The sequence below is a fragment of the Alligator mississippiensis genome, chromosome 4 (assembly GCF_030867095.1).
Source record: "Alligator mississippiensis isolate rAllMis1 chromosome 4, rAllMis1, whole genome shotgun sequence".
Lineage (NCBI taxonomy): Eukaryota > Metazoa > Chordata > Crocodylia > Alligatoridae > Alligator > Alligator mississippiensis.
Window position 1 is genome coordinate 49,949,793 of NC_081827.1, and position 12,625 is coordinate 49,962,417.

At 43.5% G+C, this 12,625-nt stretch overlaps 1 protein-coding gene across 2 annotated transcripts in view; it reads left to right on the forward strand.

Annotated features, from left to right (window-relative positions):
• The window catches only part of TFEC (transcription factor EC), an 86,207-nt gene that overhangs the window by 51,149 nt on the left and 22,433 nt on the right, over window positions 1–12,625 (forward strand). For both annotated transcript variants that reach the window (XM_059725953.1, XM_019492244.2), the window contains one exon: window positions 12,308–12,422. In XM_059725953.1, the coding sequence (XP_059581936.1) occupies window positions 12,308–12,422 (115 nt within the window). The remainder of the gene's footprint in view (window positions 1–12,307; window positions 12,423–12,625) is intronic.

The following is a 12,625-nucleotide window of genomic DNA, read 5'->3' on the forward strand; positions in this document are numbered from 1 at the left end:
TATACAATACCCTGGTGAGACCTATTCTAAAACAGAATGTACAATTATGGTTGTCCATTTTTAGAAAGATTAATACAAGCTAGAACAGGAGCAGACTGAATGATATGATAATTAGGGGCGTGGAAAGCTTAAATAGGAAACATGATTTACAAGAGAAGGTTGGAGTAACTGAGATTATTTAGTCCGGAGGAGAGAAGAATACATGAAGGGTGGTTATGAAGAAAATGATGACAGACTGTTCTCTGTGGCTGCAGGGAACAGGACAAGGAGTAATGGTTTTAAATTACAAAAAGGGAAATTTATATTAGATATTAGGAAAAACTTTCTAATTTTGAGGGTGGTTAAATATTGGAAAATACCTAAAGAAGTTGTGGAATCTCTATCTTTGGAAGTTTTTAAGAGCAAGTTAGACAAACCCTTACCTGGAATGGTTGAGACAGGAATGACCTTGCCTTGAGTAGGGGTTGGACTAGATAACTTCCTGAGGTCACTTAGCACTATTTTTCATGGTTCTTTGATTTGTCATAACATGTTAGTATTTTCCATAGAAAAGAAGCTATTTGGTGTGATCACTGCTGACAACTATCAGCTGTAGTAGCAACCCTGATCATGTCTATAGCCATACCTTTCGAATTTAATCAAGTATCGCAAACTTCCGCATGTGGGGGGAAAAGAATAGGAGAAATTCAGGGAATGCTATATGCTATGGATTCTATCTTGCAAGGCAATGCAGAACTCAAGCCAGAGGCTTGCTCAGTTATTTGAATTTAAATATGGGTTGAGCAGTTTTGGAGAGCTGAACCCCTTGCAGGATTGAAGCCTGTGTACAAATGACTACTGATGAGATGAGATGTAAAACCAACGCTCTTATACAGTCATTAAAGATCCCATGACACTTTTTATAAAAGCAAGACTGTTAACCCCAGTGTCCTTGCCAAATGCTAACTTGGTTAATTACATTCTTTTTTTCTTTAATTCTTCTTGCACTTTTAATTATAGTATTATTCAATTCCAGTACCACACTGTCACTGGCTGTGCCTTAACTATTTGCTAAGGAAAGAGCTATTTTTTCTTTAGGGCTGGCTACATTTCAGAAGTGGATAGATTTCATTATAGATGTGTTTTTATATAGGAGAGTGTATTTGCTATGTACAAAGTACTTAGGCATTCATAAATATTTACTTGTCTGTCTATGCACCTAAACTGAGGTTAAGTATTTATATTTTTGGAGAGTATTATACAGTCTATCAGGTTTAGTGGTGCTACATTAAAGTAAATAACGGAAAGCATGTAAGTGTTAGAATTTGCTGTTAGGTTATTTGGTTATTTGTTTTTGTTTGTTTGTCTAAAGCAGGTATGTCAAACATGGCCTGATGGATGGATCTGGCCCATGAAGCTGTATGATCCAACCCATGGGTCTTGGACTGACTCCACATACCTCATGTGGTATGTGGAGCTGGTCTTGTCTGTGGGCTGGACCTGGTGTTATGAGCATGTAACCAGCATGGAGCACATGCTGCATGCAGCACTCCTGCCAGACTGGCTCTGCGTGTTGACTCTGGGGCCAGTCTGGATCGGGTTCTGTTGGAGCCACTGAACATGACTGGTCCACTGGGCTGCTGCATGCAGTGCGTGTCCTGTGCCAGATCCTTGTGCTACATGCAACACCCACAGTGCTGGGTCTGGCCCTCATTCTGCCTGGAGTATAAGCTTTGGAGTGGGGCTGACACATACTGCCTGCAGTGCAGGGGTTGACACGAGGATGGTGCTGCTGTTGGCATCCCACTGGACTGGCCCTGTATGCTGGCTGTGCCATGGCCCAATTCAACCCACACACCAGCCCAGAAACCCTCATACAACTCCCAGAACTACATGAGTGTAACATCCCTGGTCTAAAGCAACTTCAAATACTGAGAGAACTTTAACAATTAACCTAAATTTCTAAAGAAGTTTAAAATCATAGCTCATAATTTCTGGAGAAGGAAGGTAGAACCACTCTGGAAGATCACCTAGATTTTAGAAGAAGAAGGGATAGGACCTTTGACTTCCAGACTTCCTTTCCTAGCTTTCTCACTAGCAGTGTAATAATAATTTGTATTTACATAGCACTTTACAGGCATGTATTTCATTTGATTTTTTTCAACAATAAATAAATATATTTATCCTAGTTTTACAAGAGGAGAAACTGACACTCAAAGAGGTTAAATAACTTACCCACAGTCACAGTAGAAATCAGATCTCTAAGGGCCTTGTTACATGGTAATTTTGGGCAGCTCCTGGGACTCTAAATACTTGGATTGTCCAAACATTAACACCTGAAATTAGTTTTAAGCACTCATTAGCTGGCTCAAAGTTATGACACTCCAAGGCAGGATTATCTCTGATCTGTGTTACCCAGCTCATTTTACACTAAGGTGTGGCCACTGTAAGCTACATGTTAGTAATGTAAAATACCTCACCTGCCCTTTGTCCGCCACTAGACCAGATTGGGACTACTGCCTCCTTTCCCCTTCCTGCCCCCACTTACTAGTGGCTGCCCGCATTGTCTGTCCCAGAGGACCAGGCAGGTAAGGGTTAACCTGTCTTCCTGGCTGCCACTAGAGCTGTGCGAAACTTCAGGTGCTGGTTCGATCCAGAGGAGATTTGGCCTGACTTTGGCAGCTGAAACTCTAAATTTGAATTGAATCAGGAAACTAATAAAAAGGTCTGAATTGATTTGAAGCTCTCCAAATCAATATGGAAAAGATTTGTTTGATTCAGAGATTTTGGCCTACCTGCCACCACCTCTGCTGCAGCTTTCTGAGCTGAACTCAGCCAGGAGATGAGCAGCCTGGGCTGAGTAGGCAGGTTAACCCTTCCCTGCTTGCACCCCTGGGTCAGACAATGGTGACAGTCGCAAGTAAGTAGAGCAGGGGGGCAGGGATGACCCCCAAGGGACTAGGGGGAGGCAGGGATCCTGGGGTCCAGGGGGCAGAGAGGCACCCAGAATGGGAGGGGGAGGGGATTTTTACCTTTTGGTCCTTCAGGCCCCTGCTGGCCTGAAGTGTGACTGCTCCAAACTCAAGCTAGAATTAACATTGATCAACATTTGTGCAGCTCACAAAGTAAGGTGTAACAAGGTCCTAAGAACTGAAGCTTGCTCCTAATCCTCTGTAGTGTAGTGTGTAGCATAGTCATTTTAGAAAAGTACAAAGTGGGTATAAACAGATATTTTGATTTACTGGTGTTTTACACCAACTTCAAAATAGCTTAGGACTGATTCCATGAAAGGATCTAGACGTTATAACACCTAACTTCGCAATCCTCAACATTATAACACCTAACTTTTTGAGCTCCTTATACAATGTCTGGAAGAGTAAGGCTCCTCAGGAGAGGCTTGACAAGAGGTAGCACAAGCAAGGGGGAGCTGCTTAGCCTAATTAATAGGTTTAATTAATACTGAAGTGTGAAACATTGCCTTTCCCAGGAGTTTAGGAAGCTAAGTCTTGGCAGCAGGGAAGTGCCTGTATAATAGTGGGATTCACAACGTACAATCTTTAGTAATGCCTTTTTTCCAAGATGTTGTCAAAGGAGGTGATGATAGCACTACTATGTCTAGGGATAAGAAATACAACTTCAATACAATCCTCATCTGTTGAGTTCAAGCCCACAACTTTTGTGTCTTTCAAAAGTCTCCTAATCACCTGGAAATAGGCTATTGTGGGTGGTAATACTCACTACTTCTATTGAAATTCTGCCTCTACAGAACATAATTCAATATGCATTGGGCTGGTGAGAAAAAAATATGATATTGTAGTCCAATGGTTAGGGCGTTTGCTTGGGAGCATGATTCTGGTTCTGGCAGCCTTTGGTGTCTCTCTTGATTTTTGTTCTTTCCTTTCCAAGTGATTTTGGAGGGTAATTTGGGGTAATTCAGTCTTGCCAAGGTGTGTCTCGCATACAGTGTCTTAAGACTCTGTTTTGACACGTCCTGTTTAACACACATATGGGATATTTAAGAGAGTGAGATGATTTGGACTGCACCTGCACTTTTATTAGTATATGGATGCCATCAAGGTGTGTTTCATTTTTATTACATATAGATGGTGTTGTGGCTCTTCTTTCCCAGTACCTGGTTGTGATTTCAGCATGGATGAGAAAAAAAACTGTCTGACACTTAATCTGTATGAAACAAAGATGATGATCGTAGGTTGGGGAAGATCCTGTGCCTTGTGCATCCACTGTACAGAAATGATTTTAGCCTATCTTAGGGACTGAAGACGTTTGTTCACCTTTGTTAAAATGTGTGTCATTATAGGTATAGTTTTGAATTGCCATCTGTTCTTGGACTGCAAGCTTGCAGGCACAGGATCTTTCCCTTGTTGGGGAAGCCAGTGGACCATTTTTGTATTGGCATCTGCTTAGACATTGTATGACATTTTTTCTCAGAGTTGGACCTTGTTATACTTCATGATTTTGTCACTGGATTGTGAAGATGCTGACTTCATTTAGATGATACAGATGGCTTAAGTATTGAGAATTATGAAGTGATCTTAAATTTATCTTGTGTTTGTCATCCACTCTCTTGTCATCTACAGCTTCTTATTTTTGTTCTTTAATGGTAAGAGTAGCATTACAAATTATAGTGTATTTACTGCTAATATGTTTTTGAACACATTTATAGAACTGCATGAACTGTTTGTATGCAAGAAAACTCATTATTTTTTTAAATAGTTAACATTTCCTAGCCTTTCAAAAATCAATTAATATGTCTTCTTATTATGGGCCCTGGTCAAAAGCCCATTGAAAACAGATTCATATTGATGTAGGGAGGTTTAGATCAAACCCTGGATAACCAGGGAAGTCATCTTCATACAGCTCCAAAGGGCCAAAGTATGCTTTAATTTCCACTACATTAGGAAGTCTCTAAATACATACTTAGAGCTAATATGAGTTCAACTATTATAGTATGACTGCAATAAAGACTTAACAAAATTAAAACTAGAATGAGTATTGTAGTACTTGTTGGTTCACTACTAAGGAATGAAATACAGGTGCTTAGGGTAAGAATGCTCTTAGCTTTCAAATCCTTCATATTAAATGTTCCTTGATTCAAGTAATACTCAACTGAATTCTGAACATTCTTTAAAATTTATTTTCATTGAGAGATCAAATATTTAAGTGGATTTTCAAAACTGGTTTGACATGGTGATTTCTAATGGTGTTTAGGAATTCTCAGCCTCTGTAGTAGTAGACTTTTACATAAGGTGCTTAAAGTGTACAGGAGATGTTATTTGTGTAGGTTCAACATGTATGCTGGTAGTTTCATTCTGTGACTGGTTATTAGGAGAATTTCAGGTGAACTAAACTTCCAGGTGAAAAATTGGAAACATTAAAGTTTTCATAGATTGTAAGGCTGGAAGAGACCTCGGGTCCAGCCCCCTGCACCAAGCAGGAAAGATAACTGGGGATCAGGTGACCCCAGCAAGGTAATCGTCTAGTCTCCTCTAAAAAAAACCTTTCTCATTAGGAAGGAAGTGAGGCACTTGAACAGGTCACCAGAGTGCTTGTGGAATCTCCATCTTTGGAGGTTTTTAGGACCATCTAGACAAAGACTTGGCAATGGCTGGGATGATATAGTAGGGGATAGTCCTGCTTTGAGCAAGGTGTTGGACTAGATGACTTCCTGAGGTCCCTTCCACCGTGATATTCTATGATTCTCTTAAATTTTCATATGTAAATATATGCACTTAAGTCAAGGGTGATGCATAGGAGGTGCATGCAGGTGCACATGCACCCCCTATGCGTGGCGGTGCACCCCCTGCAAAAAGGCACCGCCAACAGTCGGCAGTGCCTGCGGGTGGTTGTCACTTGCCACCCTGCCGCTGGCACCACTGGCAGCATCTGCAGGCAGTCCCTGATCGCCCCTGGCCGCTGCTGCCACTGCTGGTAGTGCCTGCGGGCAGTCACCAACCTGTGATCAACACTTGCCACCCTTCCCCACTGCCAACAGTGCTGGTGGCATCTGCGGGAGCTCCCTGCTCCTGCCACCACTGGCACAGCCATGCCCCACCAGCCACCATGGGCATGTGCCATTCATGACTTGAGTGCTCAGGGAAGCAAAACAATAAGATGACTTGAAACAGATCAAAAACTAGAATTTCTGTTCTGCAGGAAATTCTGGTACCTCTCTTCCCTCAAAAAGTAAACAAAAAAACAAAACTTCTACTTAAAATGCTTTGTTTTTTTAAATTAAATTTATTTATGTTAGAGACATGGAACGAATAATGTAACCCTAGGATGACATAGATAAGGGCTGAACAAATCTTTCAAAAAGCACCTCAGCCCCAACAGCTTGGGGATACAGGAGGTCCATTAAGGAATGCAAAGAAAGAGTTAAATAGGGGCTCAGAACAGAGCTTGCCAGAAATTTTGTTGGAAACACACTATTTTGTTGAGCCTGAAATTTAGTTTGAAACAACTCCCCTTTGACAAAAGTTTGCCAAATCTAAGATAAGGTTCCTGGGTCCAGAGATTGAGAACAGACTTCCCTGGGACCAGAAACTTGTGTTTCTTGCATCAATTTTCTACACATCATGCTTTCCAATTCATATCAGGTATGGCTCTCTCCACTTCATAACTGAACCAGGAAGGACTTTTCATCAGTGATCTGCTTCCTTGATGGTGGAATCTTGTTTTGGCCATCTGATACATCCTCCTTAAAGAACTCTCCATTTCTGTTTTTATAAATCTGTCCAACTATTTCTTAGTTTTACTAATAATTTTTGTCAGCTTTGAAAAATTAGCCTTCTTAAAGTACCAGATATGTTTTACTGTTTGGGATTGTCCTTTGTTTGCCCATAATAAATGTAGTTAGGATATGTTCACTGTTCTCTATGGATTAGCAACTTCCAGTCCAGTGTTTAATTCATCCTTATCCAGCATAATGAGAAACAGAAGTCCTTCATAACATGTCTAATTTTTTTTGTGTTAGAAAATTGCTTGCTATATTTTCCAGACATTTTAATAATATTTTTATCTGGTTGAATAGAACCACCAGGAAATATCTCCAAGGTGGAAGTCCCACAGAATAATATAACTTTTCTTCCTGTATATTACAGTCAGATGCTTAAGAAGGAATTCACCCTGTTCTCTAGTTTGATTTATTGGTCTCAAGCCCAACCAGAATCTTACCCTTTAGATGATACAGATGGCTTAAGTATTGAGAATTATGAAGTGATCTTAAATTTATCTTGTGTTTGTCATCCACTCTCTTGTCATCTACAGCTTCTTATTTTTGTTCTTCACAACTAATCCACAGTTAATGCAACCAAGTCCTGAAGTTCTGAGATGATCAAAACTCCAAAAGAAGTAACAATGTCTTTATTAAAGGGCATAACTGTCCTTTTACCCATTCTGTCATTTTTAAGTCTGTTATAACCAGAGATGATAATATTTTAATCATGCTAATTGTCCCATCAGTTTTCAGATGTCAATTATAACAAATGCCTTAATTCTTCTTAGGGTGGCATTGCTGATTTACCTTTAAACCATCATAAAGGCATTTAAAATGGGAGCATTCATCCATTAAAATATGATAACCTGTGCTAAGTACCCTGTAAATGTCTTAAAGTTATACCAGTTCAAGCAGGGGGAATCTTTGATCTGCTTTACCCAGGTCATTCCAGGGTTTTGTTAGTCTACTCCAGGGAAATAAAATGCTCTATTTTTATTCCTCCAGCATCCCAGGATGCATTGTTCCTTACACTTTGCACTCCTTTTCTCCATGGGCAAACTTTAAACTCTCCTGCAATCTACTGCCCATAGAGGTGGTGCTGGCTCTGGTCATCATCCCCTTCTGCCTCTAGGGCAGGGGTGGGCAAAATGGTGGATCCAGCTGGTAGCTGGACTCCATTTCCCAGCACCCCTTGCCCACATGGCTAGGGCTAGTCTCAATGGAGACCTGAGCTGCAACTGTGCTGTGATAGCACAGGGCTGGGGTTGCCATGGAGACTGGTCCCAGCTGCGCTGCTAGGGTATGTGGCAGGAGAGGGCAGAAAGCTGTTCTGGAGCCCCTGGCAGTGGGAGCAGCTTGGTCCAGGGCCTGCACACTTGACCTGCAGCCTGCACACTGTGGGCAGGGACATGCAGGCAGCAGATTGTGGCTCTGCCCTAGCACCTTGCAGTGGTGACAGCCTGGTCCGGAACTGGGGCAGAGCTGCAATCTGTTGCCTGTGTGCTCCTACCCCAAGCATGCAGGCTGCAGATCATGGCTATGCCCTAGCCCCAGACCAAGCTGTCCCCACTGTAAGATCCCAGGCCTCCAGAGCAGCCCCCTGCCCTGCCCTGCTGTGCACCCTGGTAGTGCAGCTGGGGCCAGTCTTCATGGCAACCCCAGCCTTGAGCTATCACAGTGCAGCTGTGGGTAGGGTCTCCATGGAGACCAGCCCCCAGGGGCTGTTGGGAAATGGAGTCCACTGCTGGCTGGATCTGACCCATGGGCCAGACTTTGCCCACCCCTGCCCACTCTGAGGACTCGGATGCAGATCACCAGTTTTCTGTGGATCAGTAACCTCCAACATGTTGCAAAATGTGGCTTGTCAAGGCATTTTGTGTATATGTGTGCCTCGGGGCAGATGACAGGGAAGCTGCAAGGGGCCTAATCCTTGTTGTGGTAGTGCAGCCCCAGCCCCAGCCCCTTCCCCACCATCTGCCCCAAGGCACGTATGCATCTGCCACTAGCAATGAGCTAGGTCAGGGCTCTATGGACCCTAAGCAGCTACTTGCAGCCTCCCCACCACCTGCTGCAAGCAGCCTGGGCTCTGTGATGGGTGGCAGGGCCTCACTCCCAATTCAGTGAAACATGCAAAATTTTGGCCCAAGGCCTATATATAGTTGGGTTTTTGGGGTTTTTTTTCGCCCCCCACACTTTTCTCTTCACTTTTCCCCCTTGCCATTCACTACAAACCATTTTTTTTTTTTTTTTAAAGACTGTTTTCCTCCCATCCACAACTCTGGCAGGCTCCTGCTCATTATAGAATGAGGGAAGCCACATTGTACTGTCTCTGCCTCTGAGCTGCATGCCACCCCCCTCCCCCACTTCTCTCACCCCAAAGAAGGAAATGAGTCCTGGCTTCTGTCCATGCCCCTGCTCACCAGTCCCTCCAGGCTAGGGACAGCAGTTATACACAAACCAGTTTAAGTGATGAGAAACTGGCTTAAACCTGTAACAAAATATAAGTTCAGTGCACATAAACTAGTTTCAAAATGGCTGAAACTTGTTTAAGATAAACTTAGTTCAATGTAACATCAGACTTAACTGATTTGGGTCAAACCACTTCATGTAACTTCTGTCCCAGACTCCTTCCTGGTTTAAGTTAAACCAGAGTCCTCCAGCATCCCAGCATACTCTGCAGCCCTGGGCTGGGCTGTGCTCTCTGATCCAGAAAGTAGGGCTTGCCCCACCCCTCTGCACTCTAGCCTGAGCAGGGGTGGGGATGTGCCCAGAAGCATCCTGGCATGGCCCAGTTAAAGCAAAGTGGGCAGGGAGGGGGTTACTTCTTCCCTCCTTCCCCTCCACACCACCCACTGCAGCCTGGGTCTCCTTGTGCAGGCAAGCCGGGGCTGGCAGATCCCAGCTATGGATCCCAGAGGCAGAAGGGACAGAGGGAGGAATTAACCCTCCATCTTAATGGGGCCATGCTTTCCACTCCTGCCACTGCAGCAGCAATGGGATGAGGAGGGGCAGCAGCCTCTGTCAGGGGGCCCAGGAGGGGGTTTATTCCCCTCTTCCTTCCCTGTCTAACCAGCAGGGACAAAAGCCATCTCAGCATGGCCCCATTAAGGCTAAAGGGGCAGGAAGGAGATTAATCCCCTCCCCCCCCACTGGCATACCACTGGGAGCCAGCATGGAGCAGCTCCCCCCCCCCCGCCACTGCAGGGTGGGGAGGGGGACTCTGTGCAGTGCTGGATAGGGGCTCTTCCCCATTCTCCCCTACCCCTGCCACTTCAGTGCAGGGAGGGGGGCTCTGTGCAGTGCTGCCCAGCCTGATCCAGCCCAGCCTGGGCATGGGGAGTGGCTGTTGCTGAGCTGCAGCTACTGAGGAGGGCCCAGCAGCCCAGGCCAGCCCCACTCAGCCTCAGCTGAGGCATCTGCATGGCAGAGCCAGCCTAAGCCACAGGGGTGGGGCCCTCTTCAGTGGCTGCAGCTCAGTGATAGAGAAGCTGAGCCCTGTCAGTGAGAGCAGCCTGGCTTGGTGTGCATGGGTAGTGGTTGGTTGAGCAGCAGGCTATCAGGGCCATCTCAGAGGCATAGTAGGGGCTTGTGTATCCGGAGTGAGCCCCTGTGGCAGGCACCTGCTGGGCCAGAAGAGTCATAAAAGTCCTTCTCTGAGGCCAGGCAGCACTGCACAGAACCCCCCTCCCTGCCTTGCAGCAGTGGGAGAGGGGGAGGAGGAGGAGAGGGAAGAATCCCCCTCTGGGGCCAGGCACTGGAGCTGTGTGCCCAGATTGCTCCTGGCTGTCAGGGAGTTACTGTGGCAGTCAGGGATCTCCCCCTCTTCCTTTTTCCTTGTCATGGGAGTTTGGCCATTCCCCTGTCTGGCCATGCTTCCTCTTCCCCCACCCTCTGAATTCTGCAGGCCAAGGTCAGGGTTTAACCCCCTTCTCAGTCATACTCAGGTCTGCTGGGGCCTGGCCACACCCCTCATGTCCCCAGCTCAGATACCCTGTGGAAGGTAAGGGAAGCGTCCCCAGACTTCCAGCTTGAGCTACTGCATGTGTCTGCAGTTCCAGAATGAAAAGTGAATGTCTGTCCACTTGCAAATCAGTTCAATTTCTGCAGGTTAAACTAATTTGAATGTCTGTCCCTATCTCTAGTGGCAAGTTAGTTCTGCAGGTCTGAGGTGGCATTAAACCTTAACCTGTGGCTACTCTGAAAATGTTCTAACTTTATGATGGCATAGCATTCCACAGATATAAAATGTTTTAAAGATAACCTGTGACAGTCCCTTTATTTGTTGTCCAGAGGAAAGAGTACTTATTTTTCCTATTGTCACAAATCATCTATGCTGATTTCTTCGTTTAGGTTTAGGGTTTTTGGAACTTGACTAACAAAAACCACAGCACCCTTGTATATTGGTCCAGGTTGGAAGACAGCTTTACCCAGAGGTTGCACAGGCCATAAAAAGAAATAATACTGTCTTTCATTTTTTTCCTCCTTGTTTCTCGCTCCACCCTGATTTTGTCTGAGGAGTTGGTATGTATCTCACAGTTGTTTTCTATGTTTAGTTATGTCAGAGGAAGTGATAATTAGTGATGAAGGGTTGATTAAATAGTAGTGGAAGCACTGACTCAAACAGACATTACTCTATTTCTAGAGTTTCAATTTTTAGGAGTTATTGAATTATTCAAAGAAAAAGTACTCTTTAGTGGCATTATCTGAAATTCCTAAGACCATATTTCCAACGTTTTTGTTTCTTTTGGAATAACATGCTACACTTTAGAAAGAACAGAACAACCATAATAATATAGGTTATCACAGACATGGAACAGATCAGACTAGCTGGTCTATCCTTGTAACAGTGCAGGATTTTTACCTTATAACATATTTTTCTAGTTCTCCCATTTTAAATCTTGCATACAGTTAGGCCTTCTACGCTTTAAACTGTTTATGCTCTAACAATTTAAAATTAAAATTTGATGTCCAGTGGCATGGTTAAATATTCACTAGAGACTAGGTTAAGATTAGCAAGGTTATTTTCCCTTTCAACTGAACTCATGTTTGAAGTGTAGTTTCAGTAATCCTGTTATTGGAAATTTTGCTATAGCATTAATTCAAAATTAGACGTCAGGACCATATCCTGCCTTCAGTCTGCATACAAAATTCATACAGACTTCAGTCAGCATGCTTTGCACGTGGAACAATGGCAGGCTTTGCTCTTAACTTTTAATTTTACAGTACAGGATAAGGGCAGATTCTCACAGAGCAGTGGTTTTCACCCTTTTTCATTTGCAGACCCCTAAAAAATTTCAGATGGAGGTGTGGACCCCTTTGAATTGTAAGTGTGGGCATTTACATACTTTTGATTGATCAGAGTAATCTTTTATGGACCCTTTGGATATAATCTATGGATCCCCAGGGGTCCACAGACTACAGGTTGAAAACCACTGCTTTACAGGCATCTCTGAAAAATAAATAAATGATGATGCATGAATATACATCTATGAAAGTGATTTTCTATAAATATTTACATTTTTTTTTAACCTTTAAATCCTTCAACTTTATTCTGATTCTCTTTTTTCTTATTTTTTCCTTTGTTTCCTTAAGCTGTCTAATAACATTTTGGATATATACAACAGTGACCAGGGAATATCACCTGCTAATATGGGTCTTACAAATGCTTCCTGCCCAGCTATCCTACCAGTAAAGAGGGAAATCACAGGTAATATAGCTCTGGGATCTTGACATGTTATGATATTTATTGTAAAAGTTCAAATAATCTTACAACAAGATACTTGTTAAATGTATTTTTTCTTTAATATTATGTTACTTAAGACTTACAGAGTATGTGCTATTCCATTTAAAAAGCTGAGTAAAGATCAAGGGAAATGTTTACACTGTGTTCTCTACTTTAGCAACTTAGAA